This window comes from Jaculus jaculus, chromosome 5 (assembly GCF_020740685.1).
Source record: "Jaculus jaculus isolate mJacJac1 chromosome 5, mJacJac1.mat.Y.cur, whole genome shotgun sequence".
NCBI classification, from domain to species: Eukaryota; Metazoa; Chordata; class Mammalia; order Rodentia; family Dipodidae; genus Jaculus; species Jaculus jaculus.
In genome coordinates this window covers 128412224-128438245 of record NC_059106.1, presented here as the reverse complement: position 1 = coordinate 128438245, position 26022 = coordinate 128412224, and the positions used below count along the sequence as shown (strand labels likewise).

At 40.7% G+C, this 26022-nt stretch overlaps 1 protein-coding gene across 1 annotated transcript in view; it reads right to left on the bottom strand.

Annotated features, from left to right (window-relative positions):
• The window catches only part of Atp13a4 (ATPase 13A4), a 138769-nt gene that overhangs the window by 22803 nt on the left and 89944 nt on the right, over positions 1 to 26022 (bottom strand). Inside the window, exons 15-24 of the mRNA XM_004654257.2 lie at positions 25389 to 25475; positions 25027 to 25180; positions 23859 to 23970; positions 17176 to 17300; positions 12759 to 12922; positions 11844 to 11966; positions 10104 to 10183; positions 4641 to 4683; positions 4164 to 4273; positions 1812 to 1908 (exon numbers count right to left, since the gene is read on the bottom strand). Of these exons, the coding sequence (XP_004654314.2) occupies positions 1812 to 1908; positions 4164 to 4273; positions 4641 to 4683; positions 10104 to 10183; positions 11844 to 11966; positions 12759 to 12922; positions 17176 to 17300; positions 23859 to 23970; positions 25027 to 25180; positions 25389 to 25475 (1095 nt within the window). The remainder of the gene's footprint in view (positions 1 to 1811; positions 1909 to 4163; positions 4274 to 4640; positions 4684 to 10103; positions 10184 to 11843; positions 11967 to 12758; positions 12923 to 17175; positions 17301 to 23858; positions 23971 to 25026; positions 25181 to 25388; positions 25476 to 26022) is intronic.

Sequence of the window (26022 nt, the reverse complement as noted above, 5' to 3'; positions counted from 1 at the left end):
TCCTGGTCCCCTAATCAGTCAGTATGAGAACATATGAGTAATCTGAAAATTATGGGACTAAAACCTTGAACCCAGGAGAAAGAGGACAAGGAATAAATTAAACCTAGATATGTCTGTAGCATAAGTAGCCTCTTTATTGGTGTTAGTATTGAGTAAGCTCACAGCTTGAATTCTTAAATAATAGATATGTCATATCCTATTAATTAACAAAAGGCCATCACAAGATACATGGATTTTTTTTTTTTTTTTGGAATATGATACTACAATTATCAGATCTGTATATTTTGGATATTAGAAGTATGGTGACCCATGCCTGAAAGTCAGTTACTAAATTTTCAGGAATGGTAAGAGCTACATGTAAAATAAAGATTTAAATTGTGCAAATGTTCCATCAAATTAGTTGTAATTAAAGTGCATGTTCAAAGCTTTACCCTTCCTTGTTGATTTTCCTACATTCTACTGTTATCTGTGCTTTTTCTTTAAGTTTTTTTTGTTTATTTTTATTTATTTGAGAGCCACAGACAGAGAGAGAAGGAGGCAGATAGAGAGAGAGAGAGAGAATGGGCGGGCCAGGGCCTCCAGCCACTGCAAACTAACTCCAGACACGTGCGCCCCCTTGTGCATCTGGATAACGTGGGTCCTGGGGAATTGAACCTTGAACCGGGGTCCTTAGGCTTCACAGACAAGCGCTTAACCGCTAAGCCATCTCTCCAGCTCCTTATCTGTGCTTTTAAGATGACTTACATCTCTTGTATCTATATGGTATGAGCACTATATGAGGGTATACTGCTACTCTCTACTTCTCTTTTTTAGTTTTTTGTTTGTTTGTTTGTTTGTTTTTTTTTTCGAGGTAGGGTCTCACTCTGGCTCAGGCTGACCTGGAATTCACTATGTAGTCTCAGGGTGGCCTCGAATTCTCGGCAATCCTCCCACCTCTGCCTCCCAAGTGCTGGGATTAAAGGCATGCGCCACCACGCCCGGCTCTACTCTCTACTTCTCTTCCCCACTTTGCATTCACTGACAACCAGGTGTAGGTAGCCTGATATGTACAGCACTGAAGCTGGCAAACATTAATAGTAAGGAAGCCAGTTAGGCACTAGTTCAGTGCAGAGAATCGCCTCTATAATGAGTGGGATTGGGACAATAGAGATCTGGTCCAAGCTGGGGAAAGGAATAGTGAGAATAAAAGTAATGCGTTCAGTTCTAATCTGCAGTTATTTCTAGATAAAATGTTTGTTTGTCAGAAATTCAGACAAATAATACCAATTTGTCCTGTATGTTTGCATATTTCTGATTTATTTTCATAAAACCTTAAGGAGGATCGTTTTGGATGGGCCCTGTCTTTTTTTTTTTTTTGAGACAAGGATTCATGTACCCCAAGTAGGCCTTGAATTAGCTATATTGTGAAGGATAACCTAGAACTGTTTTTTTTTTTTTTATTTTGGGGGGGTGGAAGGAGGGGATTGTCTTGTTATGATATAGGGTCTTATTCTATCCCAGGCTGACCTGTAATTTAGTATGTAGTCTCACAGTGGCCTCGAACTCATGGCGGTCCTCCTACTTCTGCCTCCTGAGTGCTGGGATTAAAGGCGTGTGCTACCATACTCAGCTGACTTTGAGCTTTTGATTTTTCTGCTTCCTTCCCCCAGGAATTGGGATTACAGGTATGTGCTTGCATGGAGATGCAAGGTTTCAGAACAGTGCTCGGCATTCAGAAATCTGATTTGCACCCTTTCTTTCTGAGGCCCTGCACAGTAAGTGGGCTATCCCTTGTTTTCTCACCAACCAAGAGGCTAGGTCCCAAGTCATACCCAGTAGAGCAGCAGAACACCAACATACTGAATCATGCTGTACAGAGCCATGTACTTGAACATGCAGAAGGAGGTGACGAGAGCTGCACGCCCTTCCCTGTGCAGAAGCAGAAGGAAAAGGGAATAAAGTGAACGTCGCAAAGAGAAATGAGGTCAGCAGATCAGTGCTCTTTGGCTGAACTCAGGACAAAAAGAAAATCAGATATATGGTTATATGATCGTCTGTCTCTCATAGTGGACAATACTGAGCCAGTGGGAGATAAATGAGTAAATATTCACCAGTTCCAGACCAGTGTTCACAGCCGTAGCCTGACAATGGGCTCCAATTTAATTACACTTGTCCTTTAGGCCTGGAACTGTTTGAGCTCAAACTTGGTTGCCAGTTCCTATCCTCATACTCATATGCATATGTAATTTGGAAGGTCAAGTCCCTGTCTTGGTTTCTTCATCTGTGTGCCAAGAGAAGCATGTAAGTTTTGGGGCTATTCTCCAACCAGTGCTTTAAGAGTTTGGCAAACATTTCATTCAGATGTCGCTGTGACACTCCCAACAACCTGGATTAAAATCACGTGCATCAAATTTAGACCAACCAGCCACAACAAAACATTCCCTTTGTGTGATTGTTGACTAGCTTTGAGTAAATAGGACACTAAATCATAAAACAGACAAGTATAAAGCATCACTTGATGTCATGTTGGGGGAAAGTAGGACTTTAATTTGTTTATGGTCACATTGACTTCCTAAGATCCCAAGGCCTGGTCCTCACCCCTGAAATTTTCCCTGGGTCAAGGTTCTGCTGCTGCCATTTTCCCTACCTAGAAGGTAGTTCCTTCCCATATCAGAGGTTCCCCAACACACACCATCTGCAGCAGCCAATTACTTTTACCCAGGTCCCACGATGAACTTTTGCACTCCCCATTTTATTTTCCTGGCAGCACAGACCCAATCTGGTCTTCTCCTTATTGATTTCCCTTGGCTCCTGATACTGAGTTTACTTACACTCAACAAACATGAGTCTAGAGCATGAATAAATATTTTAAATGACGGGAGCTAGCCAACACATTGTTTTAACATGGTAGAAAAAGTATCATCATAGATGAAACTCATTCAAACAAATGTAATCTCCAACCCTACTGTGAGTGAATGAGCTGGAACATGTCAGTTATATTCTCTGACCCTTGACTATTTTGTAAAAATAACAATAATAATAATAATAGGTATGTCTAAATCTGTAGGATGTTCTCACATGTAATAGACTCCTCATCACTTTTTAAACTATAAACACGTTAGTTATGATAACCAAGTGTGACCACAATGCCATCTCTGTCATTCAAATCAAATACCCCAGAAGTATATATTCTGAGGTGAAAATACAGCACTAAGGCAAATTTTAGTGGGAGCACCAAAGATTAACAAAGATTTGAAAACTGGGCATGGGAAAGGTACCCTGAGGAAACATAAAAAGGCGAGAGGGAAGGTGAGTGAACTTTTCTTCATCCCCCGGGATAAAGCATCTAAGCTAATATAATTGCAACTTTCAAAACGCTAACAGGTATTGATTCAAATCCTTTAAAATGTAATCTAACAGGGGAGGAGAGATTGCTCTGTGGGTAAAAGGGATTCTTGTGCAAGCATAAGGGACCAAGAGGTTTGAGACTCCTTAAGTTTGATTCTTCAGCACCTGCCTCCATAGCTGGGCATGGCCATGCACATCTGGAACTCCAGCCCTGTGGGGAGCAGTGACTAGAGAATTGGTGAAACTCACAAAAAAATGACAAGCTTCGGAATCAGTAAGAGTCTGTACCTTGAGGAAACACATGAATGAGCCATGGAAGAGGCTACCTGAGGTTCTTCTGGGATCTGTGCCTGTGTGGGCATGGGACACATGCATCTGCACACCCACATGCACATACCACACCACACATACTACACACATAAACACACATGTAAAAATCTAAACAATGGGGCTGGGTGTGGTGGTCCACGCTTTTAATCCCAGAACTCAGGAGGCAAAGGTAGGAGGATCACCATTAGTTCAAGGCCATCCTTGAGATTACATAGTGAGTTCCAGGTCAGTCTGGGCTAATATGAAACCCTACCTCGAAAAACCAAAATAAGAAAAAGGAAAAGGAAAAAAAAGAAAGAAAGAAAATCCGATCAATGATTTCCGCTAGATATTATACTATTCTCCCCATGATATTTATAACTCCTGGCAAGTCCACTAGGCAATAAAATGTATTTTTTTTACAGAAAGTGCTCTCTCTACATGGAGCACAAACTTTCCATTTTCTCCAGGCAGAATACTTAAAAGTCAATAGAGAGAAAATAATGCTAGGGCAAATGCCTACTCACTTGATAAGATGAGGTATGCATTCAATGTTTGGAGTTTTGGAGGTGAACGGTGAGGCCACAGATGCCTCCTGCTCTGATAAAGAGATGCCCACATGAGCCATTTTCAAAGCCTGAAAGCAGAGTCAGATTATTGCTTGTGTATGCTCATGCACACCTCTACAGAGGCCAGAAGAAAAGGCCAGTTAAACTGGCTGCAACGTAACTTGTGGGCCCCAACACTAAGAAGATGACCAGGTTTTCCTATGTCTGCTGCCTAAGAAATGGCATTGAGACCCAAAACCACAGAAGTAGAAAGTCCAGAACCAAATCCTTACTTTCCCAAAGTGACCACTGAGTCATTGGGTCAATACTTTCCCAAATGTTTAGCATCAGTTTGTCTATCCATGGGAATGGTGTACAACCCTGTAGGTGCTATACCTAAATAGTATCAAATGTGTATTATTGGAATATTGTGGCTCCACAATAGCAGCTACTTACCCCACAGTCATTGGCTCCATCACCACACATACCTACAAAGTAACTAAAAGGAAACCATGTGAGATGTAGAAGAGAGCAAAGCTAGCTTAGGAGATATTTTCTCTCTTTAAAAAAAAAAAGCCACCATTCTTACTTAGGATTTAGACTTATTATTTATTTATTTAATTTTTAGAAAGAGAGAGAGAATGAGAAAATTGGCACCAGAACCACAGCCACTACAATCCAATGCCAGATGCTTGTGCTACCCTGTGGGCATGTACATCCTGTGCTGTCTCACCTTTGTGTGTCTGGCTAACTTGGGATCTGGAGAGAGATGGAACATGGGTCCTTGGGCTTTGCAGGCAAGTGCTTGAACTGCTAAGTTTCTCTTCAGCCCAACTTAGTGTTTATTTTAAGGGAGTTGTCCTAAGAAATGAGCTAAAGCAAAGTGTGACTCATCAGTATATACAGTAGATTAGGAAACTTAACATGTCACCTGTGGACCCACGTGTTTCCAATACTTCACTACTGAGAGGGAAGCTTTCTCAGCTATCAAGAAGGGGTTCATGAAAACAAGACAGCACATGCAGCACACTAGGGAAAGCACAGAATTTGGTGCAGACACTAGAAGTTCTAGATTTTTACCTGTTTCATCTTACCATTTTACCAACATTTATCACTTCTATAACATGTTATGATTATTAAATGTTATGTTGGAAATTGTCTCATAGAGTCAAATGATTACTTGTTGGAGTTGTTAGGACTAACTTCCTGGGCCTTGAGAGGCCCGGGCATGAGGCCTAGTGAAACTTCCTGAGTCTAGCTAAAGTTTGGTGACCTTCCTCTGGCCAGCTATGATTCAGCAAGATGTCTAAAGGCTTCTGGCCTGCTACTTCCGCATAGGAGTTGGAATTCCCGCAGCGCGCTTGGGACCAATCATCTCAAAGGTCGCGGTTTACTATTGGCCCTTACTGCTCCCCCAGTCCTAAAATCCCCACCTTCCTTCTCAACATTATAGAGGCAACTGCTTGTAACAATAAAGCGATTCCTGCTTCGACAAGACTCCCGACTCAGTGTGGTTTTTCTCCAGTGACTAGGAGAGGTTCTGAGTCGTCCATCACTTACCCTCTTCCTCAACCCCTTGGGAGGAACCAGCGGGCCTGGTCCTTCCTCAGCAGTACCCGCTGGCAGAGCCTGGCATCTGGCGCCTAACGTGGCGCTCCAGGAACCCAGCAGACTAGTGCCCTGTGTCAGGAATTCTCGTTGAGGAGATCAATCAGTGTACATGTGTGGGTGAGTGTACCCTCATAAGTTATGAGGCAGTCTTCATATTTAATGTGCTAAACTTTGCTTCTATAACCTGTATTTGCTTGTCAACATCTCTTCATTCTCTTTCTCTTTCCTTTCACTTTTGGTTCACCTGCAAACAGCATCTGTGGCTTTTGTATTTCTAAATGGGTCATATGTCCCTAGTGGACACACACTGTGTGGCTTTTGACCTTTAGGCTTGTGCCTCTCTCTCTCTCTCTCTCTCTCTCTCTCTCTCTCTCTCTCTCTCTCTCTCCTTGGGCCTGTGAAGGCAGGACAGCTTTTTCTGTCATTATGGAACTTCCCGTGGATCTGTAGGCATCAATAAATATCCCTTCCTCCATAACTATACCTGGTCCGGAAGTTTATCTCAGCTAACCTGAAGTTGTCTGATACAGAACTTGGTACCGAGAAGTGTACTGAGGTAAACATGACCATATGGATGTTGATCTTTTGGAACCTTTGCTTTGGAGGAATAGGCATGGACTTGGTGCTTACAACTGAAGGTGTCTTCTGGAGTGGTAAGCCAAATTTTATGGATTGTTCTAATGAGAGTCTAAAAATGCTAAATAAACAGCATTGAACTTTGAGGCTTAGCTTATGAGCTTTCTAAGGGAAAGGAAAGACTACAGAGGACTTTTTTGGAACTGGGCTACTGGCATAAGGGCTGGCTGTGTCCTGCTGCCAGGCCCAGAGAGTTTAATCAAGGTTAAATTTATAATGGATTGATGTGTGTATGTATGTAGGAAAAAATTTTCAGGCTAAACCTAAACGCCATGACTAAAGTTAGAGATTTTTCAACTGTTTACAATCTCTTAAGGATACTCTAAAAGTCTTATATAGGGACATAGTCTTAATCTAAATTCATCTTACATTAGACACAGGTGATGCCTATGCTAGGTGGGTCACAAAGTCATAAGTACAGTTGTAAGTGGAGGTTTAACCAGGTTAAACATAAATAAGAGTCTATCACCTTGTGTTTTGCAAATTGGTAAATTTGCTATGTAAAAACAAACAACTTCAGAATAGGATAAAACATGTCATAATGCTTATCTCTCTGCTCTGTAATTTCATTTTGCTCTTGCTTTCCAATATACGCTACTTAAATCCATGGAAAGCTGAACTCTAAAAGAATGGATAAAAACCCCTTGATCTCAGACCCCATACAAGTTTAAGCCATGTGTCCAGACTCTGACTAGAGACAAAAATGGCCAACTGTCTCTGACAAAGAAAAAAAAAAAAAAGTACAACATATAACTGTGGTTCTCTTCAGTTCTTCTCTTTTAAACACCTCAAGTCATATCTGTTAGATAAAATTTCTCACTAGACAAAATGTTAAATAGGTCAACTGAGTCAAGGTATTTGACCAGGTTACAAACTCCTTACATAAGATAAGCATCAGACTTACCTAATGTGTATATCAGGGGAAGGGCCCCTTCATTAAAACATTTAATTAGATTAAATCTAATGTTTACCTGATGACAAGGTTTCAATCAATGGAGAAACTGAGTCTTATGATAAGGCCTCACTCATTAACAGGTCACTGATGCTAATTTGTTATGATTTAAGGGTTATAAAACTGGCTTTAAGATTCTCTCAGTAAAGTAAATTAGGTTCCTCTTTTCATCAAGGTTTTAACTATTCTTAAGATAAAGGCTCACACAGAAGTGGTTATTTTCCAAAGGTGAAGTACTCATACCTAAAGACATTGTAACTTTAAAAATAGCTTCTGTCTTATTTATGCTAATTCTATTGAATGGTCATACCTAGGTTTAATCACTTAGGTTTATAACATATAACTTAGGTTTAAGTGATTTAATTTCAGTAATGATAACTTTCATCTTCCTGGGATATGTTAGGATAGCTTGCTTAAGCTTTATCAAATTTAAGTCATGGGTAAAACATAAAATTGTTTTATGTTAATAAAAGTATCTGTGGTACATAAAATCAATAACTATCAAGCTTAAGCCAAAATCATGGTTGTCAAATAATGTTTTTCTTTCAAAAATATTTATCAAGGGTTATATTAAAATTTAGCTAGCTGTTTTGGTTTAAAAAATTATTAAACTCTGTGGTTCTGTTTCCAGTGTTCTCTGGGTAATTTGTACCAACACAGGTATCTAAACTAAACAGAGATGTTTTCAAACACAGGTGCTAAAAATTTCTAGGTTAAATGAGTTATTCTATAAATCAACTGGTAATGTTTTCAAGACTGATGACAGGTTCTGCCTATGTTTATAAATGTTAAATATTTAAATTGTGAGATATTTACAAGTTTAGATATTTAAAATATGAGATATGTCTACTTTCTATACCTCATATATAAGGCTTATACTACCATAGTACAACTAAAATTTTAAAGATAGGATAATCAGACTCTCAAGTCTCAATTATAAAAACAAAAGGGGGAATCCTTACCCCCACATGATCAACTAAAAAAGGCATTATTTACCCTAAATATTTTAAAGAAGATAAATAGCCTTAAAAACTTGCTCAGCCATCTTTCCCATCCCCATCCAGCTTTTCCCAATGTTTCCTCTGGAACTTGCATTTGGGACCCGCCTTCCCCTAATAATTCCAGTATAGATGTGGGATACATTCATCCTTCCTTCTGTACTTGTAACACAACTGAGCCCAGTGCTCAACACTGCCCGCCTTCTGGAATGGTTTATGTTTGTGGAGGCGGGATGACCTATGACTTTCTGCCCACCAATTGGATGGGCCTTTGTGCCCCAGCCACCTTAATCCCATATGTAAATATCATTCCTGGAAATGAGGCCCTCCCTATGCCCTCTTTTGATTATATTGGGGGGAGACCTATCTCCAACAACAGGCTGAGGTAGTCCTACAAAACAAGAGGGGACTAGACCTACTAACAGCCGAAAAGGGAGGCATATGCTTGTTTTTACAGGAAAAATGCTGCTTTTACGGCAATAAATCAGGAATCATCCAGGACAAGACTAAGAGGCTCCAGGAAGGCTTGGAGAGGAGGCCAGGCCCAGAAGTTAAAGAAGGAAAACAGAACCCTGCTTCAAGATGGCTTTTGACAGCTGGATGAATACTGATTGCATAGATCTGCAGTCAAATGCTCTACCACTGAGCTATACCCCCAATAGATTCTGAATAGCTCTCCAAGTATGGGTGCTCTGTAAGAGCTCACAAAATCCGGTGTGCTTTTCTTTTGCGTTGCTGTAAGGGAGTTAGTTTATGCTGTAGTTCTTCAGCCATGAGGAGAGGAGAGGGCTTTTTGAATTGAGAAGCTTTCCTAATGACTCAATCAGGTGACTAGGAAGATAGAACAGGAATAGGAATGAGATGAGTGTCCAGCTCCACTGCTCCATATGAGGTTCCCTTAGCAGGAAATCAATGGTAGCAATCAATGAACGCTTTATTTGGACTGCTCATTCTGTCTAGAAAAGCAGACCCATTGTGTTAGAAGTATTTCTAAACTTGGGATAAAGAGCTGGAGAGATGGTTTAGTGGTTAAAGTGCTTGCCTGAAAAGCCTAAGGATCTAGATTTGATTCCCCAGTACTTATGTAAAGCCAGATGCACCAAGTGGTGCGTGTCTGGAGTTTGTTTGCTGTGACTAGAGGCCCTGGTGCTCCCATTCTATTCCTCTCTCTCTCTGTCTTTTTGTCTCTCTCTCTATGCCTCTTCTTCTCTCTCTCTTTTTCAAATAAGTAAATGAATAACTAAATAAGTAAAATATTTTTAAAAGTTGGGATAAGAAGGACACATTAGCAAAGAATATTTAAAAATTTGGAGGTCAGAAAAATCTTGTCATGTGACTATCCCTGTATTAAAACTCTGATGTCATCTTGGAAAAAATAGTCTAAATTCTCATTATACATCCAGTAGCTGAGATAATCACCTATCCAGTCTCATTTCTCACCATACATTTTCATGAGCCCTCTGTTCTAGTATGACACTTCTCCACTTTGGTTGCAAACTCGACTTATATGAAGAGATTCACAAAAATGCTGGCATTAAAGCCCTGTAAATCACCATCTCTAGATAGTGCAGTCCTTGCCTTGCTGGTTTTGTTTCTCAACATCCTTTCAGTTATCGTCACATGATAAGAATCACTTCGAAGCCAGAAGGTGGGGCTTCCTGTACCTCTTACACCCCCCCTTACTGTCAAGCCTCCATGCATCTGAATTGGCATAGAACCTACTCCAGTTTCTGAAATTCTTCCACCAGACTGGATTTCTGCCCAGGAGACATTCTTGCAAAGATGGTTCCATTCATCAGTATCTGCAAAAATACCAAGAAGGAAATGTTTTTGAATCATGTCAACTAGTCATCTATGAAATAACTGAAAAGAGAACATTGACTGTTTAATGATGTCCAGGAATGCAGAAAAGTTCGATTTCAAGGAAACTATTTTTTTAAATATTTTATGATAGACATTGAGATTTTTGTTGCCAGATAAATAACAGGGGCAATCAAATATTAATATTCCTCAATAAAATATTTTATGGAAATAATGATGTACTCAATTAGGCCCAGTTACCATGGAAAGTGTGGTCCTGAAAAATCTCAAGCTTCATAACAACATGCACTAGTAACACATCAGCAATTGCAACAAAGCTGTATGTCAGGATCCTAGGTGTAGCAGACAGCTTCAGATTCACTGAGATGAACTTCCAGACCAGGCACAGTTATGGAGGGAGGGATATTTATTGAAGCTTACAGATCCAGGGGAAGTTCCATAATAGCAGAAGAAGCTGACCTGCCTTCACAGGCACAAACAGAGAGATAAGCACAAGCCAAAAAGCCAAAAGCCACACAGCACACTTCAGGAACTCCAACTAGGCACACTTGCATATCTTTAGATTGAAATCTGAAACCTACCACTACACCTTAGGAGCCACCCAGTGACATTGCCTCCAGCCAGGTGACTGCAGATGCAATCTACAAACAAATAAACGACTGAATATATTGGGGGCCATCTATTCAAACCACCATACCAGGAGAAGGCAAAAAGCTACTGCTTCTCAGAAAATTATTCAGAACTAGCACAAAACAGCCTGATGGTGAAATGGTGACTGTGTGTGGTTTAATCATACTATGTAGATTTGACCAGTTATGAGACTCAGCTGCTGGGATGGAGAGATGGCTTAGAAGTTAAGGCATTTGTCAGCAAAGCCAAAGGACCCAGGTTTGGTTCTCCAAGACCCATGTAAGTCAGATGCACTAGGTGGCGCATGTGTCTGGAGCTCTTTTGCAATGGTTAGAGGCCCTGATGTACCCATTCTCTCTCTCTCTCTCTCTCCCTCTCTCTCTCTCTCTCTCTCTCTCTCTCTCTCTCTCTCCCACACACTCATAAATAAAATAAATGAAACTCAGCTGCTATTTAAAACATCAGTTGAGCTCTGTATCATGGATGGTTTGAGGGTATGAAAACCTGTTCTAGTTCTCCTCTATAACCCTGATTCTTCTGTATTAGAGCAATATGTTCCTTCCTTCCCTTGGAAGTAAACTCAGTTTTGTGTTCATGAAAAGTCTACTTTTTGGCAAAAGAATGACTTTCCCTTCTTATGAGTTTGTCCTCTGTCACAAACACAGTGCCCTTCTTTCATTCATACCTGCCATCCAGTACAATGCAGGATTTCTACTGTACTGTGAGACATCATCACCATGGCAATGTACTGAGAGCTCAAAACCAGTCCTTCGTGTTGACACTGCAATCCTAGAGGTGGTTGAAAATTGACTCTCCAAGTTCAATATTGTCAAATCCTATAGGAAACCACAGTGACTTCTACCAAATCATCTCCCTGTCTTACGAAAACTAGCCAGGTACAGTTTATCTACCTAGACATTTGAAATTATTTAGGACCATGCTACATGAGTGACTTGTCCAGCATCATTGCCACCTTATGTGAGGAACTGTCAGTGCCTACTTAGAACTTACCTTTGGCAGTAAGCTGCTAAAATGCTGACTTATCACATGAAAGGATTTTCCACTTAAAGCAAAATGGTAATTTCCTTCTCTGCCATTATCAGAGACTTCTTCCCTAATGTTAATGTAATTGTCCTGCAAAACAAGAAGCAGTTATTTCACATTCACTTGCTATGACCACAAGTGTATTTGAAAGAAAGGAACGAAGACAAATTAAAGTCTCTCTTTAAAAATCCCACTCCAGCCCGAATGCCTGAGAGAGCTGCTTCAATCTTCACACATCACAGCCACTGGTGACTAGGAGAATAATGCTTACTCATGCCCTGTTCTCATCCCGATTTGATCCCAGTGAGTCCCAGAGACAAGCACATTTCAAGTGTAAAATACAAAACCACTGCAGCTTAACAAATCTCTCCCTGAAGTGAGAACTTTTTTTTTTCTTACAGAATTAATATTGTTCCACAAGGCCACAATTGAAATAGAATACTGACAAGACTAGAGATAAATGAACAAAATCCAACCCCCCCCAACCTGTCCCAGCCTCTCCACAACCCTGAAGACATAGTCTGATTTTCCAATGCCCAAAACAGGGTCTCTCCCAGGTACTAAATCCACTTTGAGCTTAATGGAGTAGCTGACAGTCAAGGGGAAATGTGTGGAACTAGATTCACAGCTCTGCTTACTCTACTCTTTCACATACAAAACCAACAAGTGTAAAAGAATGAATTATTTCTAGCACCCAGGAAAGGCTGTGCCTTAGGACACAATAGGAACCATGCAGAAAGCTGATATAATTGAGTGGTGCATTGTTCAGACATCTGGAGAAGTATCTTGACTCTAGGTCACCTCAACCTTTGTGCTAGTCACAACTGCCATTTGCCAAACGGTGACCTAAGTCAGATACTGTGACAGAAAGTTCAGGCATACCTGATTACCGTATGGAACAGGTTTTTTCTCTTCTACTAATTTCCATGATATAGAGGCAGAGGAGGACCCGGTGGCTTCGTTTGCTTCAATAAGAATCACTTTCTGGCCGTCAGAAACCATCCCTGACTTCCTGGCCACTGTTATTGCCGTCTGAAGATTGTCACCTAGAGGAAAGGCAGAACATGCCAAGTTGATTCTGAAGAAGCTGGGGGCCAGGCTCAGGAGTTCAGTTCTTGTTTCTGGCATGAAGAGAAATCCGTGCTAAGGTCTTTTCCAATCTCAACCTGTGACTCCATGATCCCTTCACTGGTTCTGGCTCCTTTTCATCAGGTTGCATCATACATAGCCTTCTAGTGTATTTTATTCAGAGGAAAATTCAATGTAAAACTATTTATGCCATTTGCTATGACTTTTGCAAACATTTAGGAATTCTCTACTGATGGTTCTACTTCTACTTAATATTAAATGAGCCCACTACTATCTATCTCTCCCAGTGATGACAATTGGAAACTCTGGGAAAAAAATAATAAAAGGACTCAAGGACTTTGAAAAGTAAACAAAAGCAAGAAGACTGGAAAGGAGTCAAACTGGGCAAAGAAGCTACCAAGGAGTAGTTTCTTGGCTTTTTTTTTTCTCTTTCGTTTCATGTGTCTGACTTAAATATATGCTCTAGTCCCTGAACTGCCCAGACAACTCCAATTTCAAGAGAAACCCAGTCTTTCTAGAGGGGCCAAGAAACCAAAGGGTCCCTGAAGGCTGTAAGTGATGGGGAAAATCCTGGAAAGATGGAAGCTGGGTGAGGGGACTAATTCAGCACATGAACTGTACAGGTCCCAGCCTTGGCACCAAGCTGGTCATGCACAGATCAGACCAAAAGAAGGGTGACCCCAGTCTCGAGAATTGAATCACATGTATGTTACCTTCTAATTGCCATAGTAAACCTCGAATGGGGCAGGCCAAGCTATCATAGAAAAAGACCTAATATCTAAGCTAATATTGAAAAAGTACTACATACATACAATAATGGGCAAGACAGAACTTGTGACTGGTAACTGGCTAAAACAAAACAAAACAAAACAAAGAGACATAGGCCTCCTCAGGATCCAAAAATCTCATAACACAACAAATTTCAAAGATGCTGAAACTATTAAATATTAAAGAAAAAAACTAGAAATTTTGGTCAATTCTCAATTTTAAAATGTCAACATAAACATCTGCTAATTTTTTGATGACTTGGTGTTGAAAATGATCAAATAATAATTTTAAGAAGCAGTTATAAGCCACCTCCATGTGGCAAATGTTAACACTTATGAAACAAATAGAAAGACACAAATCCTCAACAACAGATATATAAACAGTAAAAAAGAGAACCAAGTAGAAATTTAAAACTGAAAAAAATATAATGCTTGCATTTTAAAAAATCCACTGGCTGAACTCAATACTAGAATAAAGATGGTAAGAGAAAAGGTTGAATATCCAAAAGATAAGTCAACAATAATTGTACAGTTTAGAGAAGAAAGAGGACTTTAAGAAATGAACAGAGACTTAGGGTATTGAAAGGACTCACATTCCTTTTGAAGAGTCTGAGGAGAGGAGAAAGAGATTGGAACAGAAAAAAACAGTGCCTTAAAAAACAATCAAAGAAAACTTCTCAAGTATGATAAGAGAAGTCAAGAAGCTCAGAGAATTCCACACAGGTTAAACTCAATTTAAACTATACCATGACATATGAGCACCTAATAAAAGTAAAAGATGAAGCAAAAAGGGGTTATTTAAAATATAGTACATTGTGCATAAGAAGATGATGATCAGAAACAAGTAGAGACCTACAGAGTGGGATGCACAGCCAATCATCTGACAGAGAAATTGAACAACCTGTAAATGATCTCAGGGATCCCAGTTGCTGTGCAGGAAGACTGAGGCCCACAGCAACGCAAACATGCGGCCGTTGAAGCAAAGCAGCTGCTGGAGGCATATGAAGCCTTACAAACAAGAAGGAAGCTGAAACGTTGCACTGAAAGAGGGCTCCTAAAGCCACGCTATCTCAAAACATGACTCAAGTACTTGCTAACTCACATGGATGTGAAGATAATGACCATTGTTCATTCCTGGGACCTGATGGTGGTCTCAGAAGCTGGTTGCTTCCTCAACTCTTAAACCACAGGACAAAATACAGCAATCACAAGATAATCAATAAAAGATTAAGGTGAATCCATCCTGGAAATGTATCATGTGAATAACAGAAATTCCAGAATAAAGAAATGATAAAAACAAGGACAAAAGCAAGAGTTAAGTGAATAACAGATAATATTTTCTTAAGAAGAAAGGCATATTAAATTTGCCATGTTCCAGGTTGATACAGCAAAAAAAAAAGAAAAGAAATAAGCAAACATATGGGCATTCCCTGACCACATTTCTAAGCTTCACAGTGAGAGAAAGAGCTGATGTGCATATTAGAGTCAGTTTCTCATAATGGACTGGAATTGCATTTATCTAAATACTTACATGCATTTCATTAACAAGAAAGACCTATATAACCCATGCCTTTTTTTTTTTTTTTTGATTTCGTATTCCAGGATTTGTAAGAAATCAGAGAACATATCAAACCTCTATCCCAGCCAATGATAAGAAAGAAAGGATGAACTGGAGAGATGGTTTAGTAGTTAGGTTGCTTGCCTGCAAAGCCTAAGGACCCAGGTTTGATTCCCCAGTGCCACATAAGCTAAATACATTAGGGGGCACATGTGTCTGGAGTTTGTTTGCAGTGGCTGAAGGCCCTGGCATGCCCATTCTCTCACTCTTTCTCTCCCCCTTTTCTCTCAAATAAATAAAAATTTTTTTGAAAGAGAAAAAGAAAGGAAGAACAAGATGAAAATCACAACAGAATTTCAATATGAGGAAGAAAGAAATTGAAGGGGAAGGTAGAGAGCAAAAAATTCTTGTGTGTGAATGTCAAAATGATTAGGGTAAATTATGAAAATGTATAATATAAATGTCCTTCAGCAGTTCTTGAAGTAGAGAGACTAGGTAAAGGAAACCATATTAAGTACTAAACTAATGCAGTGAGGCCTGAAAGAAAGCAAAAGAATGCAAGAGTGTCATCGATGAGTGGAGAAAGAATAGAGGGATAGTCATTTCAGAGGGAAGTGAAGTTCTTCCAGAGTTCTCAGGGGCTGTGGGAGGTGGGGAGCAAGTGTTTCGAATGGACTGTACTATGTCAATGGCACAAACAATAGTGTTAAGAGAATCTGACTATGACACCAAAGAAAGGGAAGGCCCCTCACTCTCAAAAAGATAACACATGAAATCATAAAGAAATCAGTTATTTACCTGTAATGTCTTTCTCATTAAAAACTATAGCATCACTGGGGGGGGAAAAAGCTCATTAAGAAATGCCACACGTTCCCTTGAGTGATCTCTTCCCTTTGCCCACTTGTTGATGTGATCTAGGGCTTGGCATTGGGAGTCAAGATGACAGCATGCTCCTTTCATCTCCAGAATTAGAGACTACATTATTGATGGGCTGTCAGTGTAGTTTATTGACCACACTGACTGAGCATTCTTCCTCTAGCATTTGACAGTCAAAATCATCATCTTTGCATGGCCCGCAGCTTATTATTCTGGTTTTATTTCAAATGTCAACACTCAGAGATATCTCTCTTAACTGTCTTGTCTAAAACCAGGCACACCATACCAGACTTCCCTATCTGGATTGTTGTTGGTTTTTGTTGTGGTGGTGGTTGTTGTGATTGTTTTAAGTCAAGTTCTCATTCTGTAGCCATGCTGGCCTGGAACTCACTATGTAGTCCAGGTTGGCCTCTAACTTGTGATGATCCTCCTGTCTCAGCCTCTCTAATGCTGGGATTTCAGGTAGGCACCACTATGTCTAGCATCATACAGCCCTGATGTGTGTACTCAAAACATTTACTGCACTATTTGATTTTGATTTGTTTTTGTCCCACTGGGATGGAAGCTTGCTGAGACATACTACTTTGCCCTTTTGTTGCCCATTTCTAGCACCTAGAATGGTGCTATAGTCCTTGCCTGAGTTACTTTCTTATTGCTGTGAAAAAAAAATAAATAACTGAAAGCAATTTAAGGAAAGGATGAATTTAATCTAGTTTATAGATTCAAGGAGCATGGCACATTCCAGAGTCAGGAAGCAGAGGTTAAACAGAAAGTATTACCACATTTTAAATATCAAGACTTCCCCAGGGACTCACTTCCTCCACAAGGTTCCAACTCCTAAAGGTTCCACAACCTTTCCAGCCAGCACCAGTGTCTGACAAACATTCAAACACATGAGCCTGTGGTAGACTTGACATTCAAACTACAACAGTCCATAACTGATACTCAACAAGATTTGTTAAGCACTCCAGTCCCTGTCTGTTTCCACGCCAAGGGCTTGGTGCAATACCTGTGATCATCACAGTCCTTATCCGAGCAGAGATGAGCTCTTCCAAGACAGGCTTTGTCTCTTCCTTCAATCGATTCTCCAAGATCAGTAATCCCAGAAATATCAGGTCTGATTCTACCTTCTCCCTGGTTTAGATTAAATATAAATATCACATAATGGATTTTTGTAGTAATTAAGACAATAAACAAAAAGATCTCTGTCAGAATGACCCCACTCATGCAAGCACTGTTCCTTAGCCAGAAACAATCCTAACTGAGATCAAGAGGTGGGATGGGGGATGTTGAGGCATTTGCCCCAGTTGAATCAAGAAGAGGAAATACTTATTAAACAAAAATAATTTGCTTTAATCTTTGTAAAGAATGAGCTAATGACAAAGGTCTCATCACCTTCATCTTGCCTGATTTTCATCACCTTACCTGTTAGTCATAGAGAGGAACTCTAGCTCTGATGTGAGACACCATGACAAATAAGTGAAACATGAGGGGGAAAAACATGCCCGGGCTACATAGATAACAATTAACCCCATGATATAAGTCAGCAAATGTCTCCTTTCTTAGGGTCAAGCTTTGCCCTCTCTCCTCCCGCAGCTGGCTGCACTGCTCTTCTGCATAGAGTGTGAATATTCCTGCAAATGAGTGAGGCCACCACAGAATCGTTTCCAGGGGCATTCCACAGGACCAAGTGTGGGGAGTGCATTTGGGATTAGAGATGTGGAGGTTCCCGTGATTCAGACGTTTAGACACAAATGCAAGAACAAGGTAGCAGCGTGACTCAGCTACTGAATGACCTAATTAGCCTATCCTCCCAGAAACGGTTAACACCTCCCCCGGGGCAATTTCAGCTATTCAGAGCGGATTTGTGAGGAAGGATGGCCTTCTCCATTGCTCTGAAACTGGCATGTAAGTCTCCATGTGATCTGGTTCCGAGCCATCTTTCCCACTTCATCTGCCCGTGAGACTTTCCCACCCTGGCTCCAGCCCCGGTGAACAACTCCCGGTGGTTGCGCCCCTTCACCGTCTCCAGACATGTGCTACACACTAGTGGAGCCTTTGTCTCCAACCCTTCCTATGTTTTAAGTATCAACTCACACATGCCTCTCTCAAAAAGGAGTCCCCAGTTAAGTAGAATTGCTCTCTGAGCATATGACGTCTGTCTTTATTAAGTTCTTTTATATCTATTTATCCATAAACAGTCTTGGCTTTGTGCTGTCTCTGTCTCCTAATCCCTGAAGGTTCACCCAATTCAAGATTCTGTTTACCACTGTCCATGTGGCACCCACAGACAGGAAGTGTTCAGCTAATGGCACCTGACAGAACTGAGGAGAATTCATTTGCTCTTTCTCATTGGTGCGTCAGACCCTTCAGCATCAGCATCTACTGAGCTACTAAGAAGGACCACACAGGGCTGAGGAAGTAAAGGAGACAATATGCAATAGCCACCAATTCCAGAGAGTTCACATTCATTCAGGAAGAAAACAATTAGACATGACTACCCTTTAGTATACCATAACATATGCAAAAAAAAAAAAAAACAGTGTCAGAGGGGTGTGCCCTCATTTCCGGGTTTAGAGATGACAGCTGTCCCAGAGCAAGCAGTAGCAAAGCTTTCCTTTAAAGTACAACTTAGTTGATGCCGGTCCTGCAACCTTTCTATAGCCTCCGATTCAGGACCCAAGATTTAGCTAGTTGCAGAGATAATGTAACATAAGCCAAACACAAGCTGCCATGTTAGGCTAAGAAAATGGCTCTAAACATCTGAGACAGCCATGGCCCATTTTATAACTAGTGTTTCCAGCTCTGGCCTATGGCCTTTAAGAGTTGCGTGAGCAATGTGATCTGGTGACTAGATGCACAAGGTGGCATATGTATCTGGAGTTCATTTTCAGTGGCTGAAGGCCCTACCATGCCTATTCTCTCTCAGACTGCCCCCCCTCTTTCTCTCTAATAAATAAAATAACATTTAATTTATAAAAGAAACTAATAGCAGTAATCCTTTGAAGGGAAGTTCTGAATTCTGAAATGTGGAGCAGCATACTACCTTTCTGTACTTCCTGGCAGGCATTACATCCCGTCCCATAACACCTAAAACTAATAAAGCATGATGGATGTAACCCAGAAGACAAATGGCATTCTGGTGACTGGATGTACCTCAGGTCCTTACAACCCATGTACTTTCTAAAAGCAGAAGTATGTAGAAAGTGGGCCAAATATCTTCAAGATTTTTTTTTTTTTTTTTTTGAGGACTCACAGTGATCCTCCTACCTCTGCCTCCCAAGTGTTGGGATTAAAGGTGTGCTCCACCACCCCTGGCTTCAAGAAGATCATGATGTTAGTTTTAGAAGCAAGTGAAACACACACACACACACACACACACACACACATACACACACACCAGGAATAAGCAAAGAAAAGGACAATTGGTTTAGCTATGAGTACATCTAGTGGTGATGTGGCTTTAAGAGAAGCAAGGCAGGTTGAAAACCTAAAGCCAAATCCGATTAGTCAATTTGGGTTCAACTAGATATGTCCAACCCATGCCCACAGGTCACATGCTATCCAGGATAGCTGTGAATGTGGCTCAAGAAGCTTGTAGATGAAAAACATCAGGTTCCAATGGCTAAAGGTTGGACATCCCTGATCATCAAGTTCGAATTTACATTTCAATACCTTTGGCAAAGGCAAGCGCTCTCCTGTGTACCATAGCTCTCCGCACCAGCGACTGCACAAGTGCTTCCACAGTTGAACGTTTGTTAAATATGCATGTCTGCCATGAATTTACAACTTGTAGATATGCAAGCATCTCATTAAGTAATCAGAAACAGCAGCTCTGTAGCCTGTATCCTGCTATATTCCTGGCAACAGGCTTTCAGGAAGTAAACAACGTACCACTCAAGATTCGAGACAGCCCTTTTCCAGGCCCAAGTTTTCTCTTGTTGGAATTATAAGGTCCGTTCTTAAGTTCTGACATGAATAACCTTGAACTGATTTGATCCGATTTTAACGACATGATAATCAAATAGGGTAGTAACAGTGGAATCTCAGAGGTGACATTAAGCTGGCTTCAGGAGCATGGCCCAATAAAGCCCAGATTCCAGCACTATGCCTGGCCCTTCCCCTCTGAGCTTCACAGTGCTCATTCCCAGAGAAAGAGGGTTGCCAATCCACAGGTATCAACTGCTTCTAGATATTTTATTTAAAAAAAAAACAAACTTTTGTCACATATGCAAGATTTTCTGCAATGACCAAAGCACAAAAAATTATTCTGCATCCTATGTACATTTTGAATACTTTTCTGAATATCCAGATACCTAAAACATTTCTCTTTCCCAGGTTATCTTAGGTTTCTATGCTTTATACTATACCATGATAGCACTATTAGCAAGCTCTACAATTACGTATAAAATATTACTGTATTGACCAATAATAAAAATTATTATATTTCCTTTAGCTACACTTTATGTATTAGACAGAAAGTTGTTTTTTTTTTTGTACACTCTTTTTGGGGAAATATAATGGAAACTGAGAGGAACCTATACTGTTTTCTTCCACTGCATTTGTTGACCATTGAAGAGTCACCTGCCTGACAGTAAGACTGGGAGGGAGGTACTTGGACTGCGCAGTGTTTGACACCTTCATCTGCAGTTGCTGCAGCCTTGGTGTTTCTATGCTGGGGCAAGCAAGTCCTTCAGCTTGTTTTCAAGGAGTCAGCTGAACATTGAGTAAGCGATTTCTTTTGGTGACATGTTATTTCCTTCCTTTTATCTTTTTTATTCATTTTATTTTTAAACGGAGGGAGAGAGAGAATTGATGCCCCAGGGTCTCGGCCACTGCAAGCAAACTCCAGACGTTTCCACCACCTAGTGGTCATGTGTGACCTTGCGCTTGCCTCACTTTTATACATCTGACGAATATGGGATCTGGACAGTAGAAAATGGGTCTTTAGGCTTTGATGGCAACCACTTTAACTGCTAAGCCATCTCGCCAGCTCTCTTTCCTTTTATCTTAACTATGTAAGATGAGCATTATTTTTACTTTTTACAAAGAATATGTACAGGTAATATTAACTGATAATTCTAAGTACATTGAAGGAAGGACTAAAATATAGTTTTAAATTTTAAATTTTTTTTTTGTTTATTTGAGAGTGACAGACACAGAGAGAAAGGCAGATAGAGGGAGAGAGAGAGAGAATGGGCGCGCCAGGACTTCCAGCCTCTGCAAACGAACTCCAGACGCGTGTGCCCCCTTGTGCATCTGGCTAACGTGGGACCTGGGGAACCGAGCCTCGAACCGGGGTCCTTAGGCTTCACAGGCAAGCGCTTAACCACTAAGCTGTCTCCTCAGCCCTAAAATATAGTTTTAAATGGATAATGCTGGCTCAGATAATTTTGAAGACAATTAAGTGAGACCTTCCAAACTGCAAAACAAAGTGAGCCTTGGTTAACCCCAGAGAGATGTGTCTAGCAGTGGCTGACATAAAATATTGGAAATGACATTGTAAGTAGAACAAATATGATAGCTTAAATAGAATAGAAAAATAACAAATACAGTTTAATTACCATCACTGCAGAATATTTCAGCTATAGAGTACCTTTGTTTGATTGCATGCATATCAAAACCTGCAAAAAAAAACCTTTCTCTAATATGACCCCTTAGAAGTTTTTTTCTTATTTTTCTTCAAAAGTTACCTAGATTATACAAACCTGACTAATGTTTGTTTCATAAGCTCTAAGTTTCTTCCTTTAAAAAAATGAGCATGAGGCTAGAGAGATGGCTCAGTATTCAGGCACTTGACTGCAAATCCTAATGACCTGAGTTTGATTCCTCAGTACCTATGCAAAGTCAGAAGCACAAAGTGTAGCATGCATCTGGAGCTCATCTGCAGTAGCTAGAGGACCTGTAACACCCACATACTCTCGTTCTCTCTCTCTTCCCACATAATAAATAAAATATTTAAAAAATAATTAAATGTGGTATTTCATGACTTCCATCCAATCTATACTATTAATTTTAATTTTTAAAATTAGGACATGGCTACAATATGAAATTCCGAAGCATTGGTTATATTCATAGAATCCTATATTCTGGAAATCAGACTAAAAGGTAGAACCCTCAAGCAGACCTTAGAGGGAGCACCTGAATCGAAGGGCCCTGGAGAAAATAAGATGAAACCTAACCTCAAATTTCTCTTATTTCTCTTTCTTCTCTGGCTTTTTCTTTTTTCTTTTCCCTTGGTGCTGGCCTGTAATTCCCTATACCAGGATGTGGTCCACATCCACAATAATATGTTGATCAGACAGACCTACTAGATCTCCCAAAACAAGCAAGACAGACTTCTCTCAGAGCACTTGATTACCCAGCAGAGGTTAATGGAAAGACCCTACTGCTGAAGATACCAAACTGTCAGCACAGACCATGGAGAGACTTGGTTGGAATCCAGAGGTGAGCCAGTCCTCAGATAGTCTAGTGCTAGAAGGTGCTACATGAGCTACCAGGAGAAAGTGGCCACTATCTGTCCAAGCAACTCAAAGTCTAAACAACTCAGAAGTAAACAACCTGATGTGATGCTCACACAAATGCAATAGTGGCACACAGTCATGGTGGATAACCAAGTGCTCTTGAATTGGCTAACAGATCCACTCAGTAGAAAGGAAACCATATCTGGAACTGAGAAACAAGTCAGAATCATATCCAGATAAGGATTCTGTTTTCCATTGTCAAGCTCCCACTAACCTTACACTATAAAAATGTCTAAACCCTTATGATTTTCTTTAGTTTAATAATGGTTATCCCACTTAACTGGCACTGACTTCACTCTCCATTGGAGAATCTGCTTCTCTTTTTCAGATGGAAACTGGATTTGAGATAAATGACCCAGCACACAGCAACCTGGCTCCAGCTAAAACCACAGAAGAATTGGGGAAATGAACAAGAATGCTGCTCTCTTAGTTAAGCACAAGGATTATGAAGAAAGATACTGAGTCACTCAACACCTACCAAATCAGAGACCTAAATGCACCACTGAAGTAGACTTAAAATGCTCCCACCATGGCTCAGGGAATTTTGCAGAAAAGGAGGAGGAAAGATTGTTAGAGTCACAAGTTAACATATTTTGCACAGAGACATTGCCTCTCCTCCATAACTGACTGCTGCCCCCATAATGCATGTCCTACAATCCCCATGGGGTTGACCTGCATCTCCAATGACAAATGCCTCTTTAAAAAAGGGGCAGGGAGAAGGGAAAGGATGGTACCAACATGTGATGTTTACATACAAAATATGTCCATATCTAATAATAATAAAAAAGAAAAAAGTTTACAAAAAAATAAAAGAAAGACTAATTGAGGGGAGGAGGGGATATATGATGGAGAGTGTATTTGTGAGGGGGAGAATGGGGGAGGGGAGGTAATTTTCATGGTGTATTGTCTATAACTATGGAAGTTGTCAATAAAAAAAGTTGAAAAAGACACCTTGTGTTGTATATTTTATACAGCTATTTCTCATAAATTCTCCCAGCCAGTAGTCACATCAGCTTTGTGATTTGGGCCAAGCAGGATTTTTATATCCCTGGTCACTATATTCAGAGTCACTTCAACCACCCAGGCTTCCCTCAGAACCTTGAGTACTGCCCCAGGTAGGTGCATCTTCCCCAAACCATCCTCCTTTATGAAAATCTTCTCCATTTACCTTGTCAAGGCAGTTGTGTGGTGGTCATTTTCTAGTTTCTTGTAGGCCAGAGCTATGACCCGGAAACCCTGCGTTGTATAAATCTGAAGTTCACCAATAAAACTAGGTGGAACTGTTCAGAAAATAAAACAGGATGAGTACACCACATTTACTTAGCCACTACAGTAGAAAAATTCTTGAAAAACACCCAACTCTTGCCCAAAGAAAGCATACTTCAGAAAAGTTTCACAAACAAGGTAGAGTGAGTTATAATTATAACTTCATTGTCAAAGTTACTTCTTAGAATCTAGTGCAGTTGAAACAAGAAGAAAACACTTGAAAACAAAGGAGTTCTTTTTTCTATAGTTTGGACAACAAATATTTACTCAGGCACTAGCATGTGCTAGGCATTGGCTGCGCCAGTGTTAATCTATAAGTTCTGCTCTAGGAGTTTCATTTTAGTTGGGTAGAAGCCAGTGTCCTAACACTAAAAGCACAGGTGACCAAACTCTGATCCCAACATCACAGCAAGGTTCAGAGCCCTTGATGGGCATCAACCCACACCCAACCATGTGGAGGTGGCTGGGTGAAGGAAGGAAAGACATGTTCAGCTTCAGAGACCTAAGACAGCTCAGGGAAGGCCAAGGTATGAAAAGAGTAGTGAGGCATATCTAGAGAGTTCAGTAGCAAGTAAAATCATGAAGGACTTTCTGGGGTCCCAGAGGAATTTTAGAATGTGATGGAACCTATGGGAAGTAGCCACATGAATAAAAGGAAAAACGGGAAATGTAGTTGTGATGGACACTCCTCTGAGGTTATAATATGAAGGGTGAACCAGAGGTGAGGCAAGTGGAGGCTGTGTTCATACACCACCTACTGAAGGAGTAAAGAAGGAGGAAGGCCTGAGCTGGCAAAGCCAGGCACTAGTCCAAGATGGGGCGCTCAAGGAGGGCAGGGATTTGGGGATGACTTCTGCATTGGAGGCTGGAATATGGTGGAACCATTACCCAAGATGAAAACTTGGGAAGTAAAAAGGAAAGCCCTGATTTTTGGTTTAACCTTGGAGTGCCAATGAGTGAGTCAATTAGTGATGTCCAGAAGGAACCTAGGTTTAGAGATGGAGTGTTGTGGGCATATTTTTGGCTGGAAACACCTGTCTGCCCATTGTGATTCAAATCTGTTCACTGACCTGTATCGGGTTGGCAGAAGCTGGCCACCCTCTCAGGTGCACCTTTCATGAAAGCCAGCCGGTCACCTCCCATCACTTGGACAATGACTGTCATCCTCTGTAGTGCTGATGAGAATGGAAACTGATGCAGGATTGCAATTCCTTCCACAGGAGCCTGTCAAAAGATGGGGATGGAGAGAAACATTCCATCAGTGCTGCTGATGGTTAGGAGCTCCTCCACTTTAGCAAAGGAGGGGGAAATGCATCACATTTTTTATACTTGAAATTCGAGGCCACATCTGAGAGTGTGGTCTGGGGCAAAGGAAAGGGTGGTAGTCCCTCAGAGTTTGAGTATTGCTGGGGAAATCATATGTAAGACTTACCTGGTTGGCTGCGCTGCAAGGCTTAACTATCATGGCGTGTGCTGGCACTCCCTTGATGTGGAACTCATCTCCAGAAATAGCCATTTCCTGTTTTGCAAATGGTAAATTTCATTGCAGAGAGATGTTAATTGTTCATGGACTAATACTATGCTCAAACCCTCCCTTTGAAAATATCCCACCCCGTCCTCACAACCACCTCAGTGTATTTATGGCATCTCCTCCCTCTGCTAGACAGAGGTGAGCCAGACTTATTCCACCAGAAATACAAAACACAGCAACAAAACAGATGTACTCCAAATGCTGCAGAACTTGAAGGACAGACACCTCTGAATTATTCATGCAATTTATCTGCTTTCGCTGCTGGAATGTGCTGTATAAAGGCTCATCCTCTGTTTCTGAAGAGCTTAACTTGAAAATGGTGAGCATGAATAGCCAGACTTCATTTGTGTGAAGCAGGTGCCTCTTTCTTTCCCTGGAGTCACTGTTGATCCTGCTGTTTCCTTTCTGTCTAATGTGAACTGATAGTCCTCAGTACAGGGCAGAGACTATGATATATATAAGCTCAATGTCCAGTAATTGCTATGATAATAACTAAACCGTAGTCAAAGGAACATTTTACCTAAAAATATGAAAG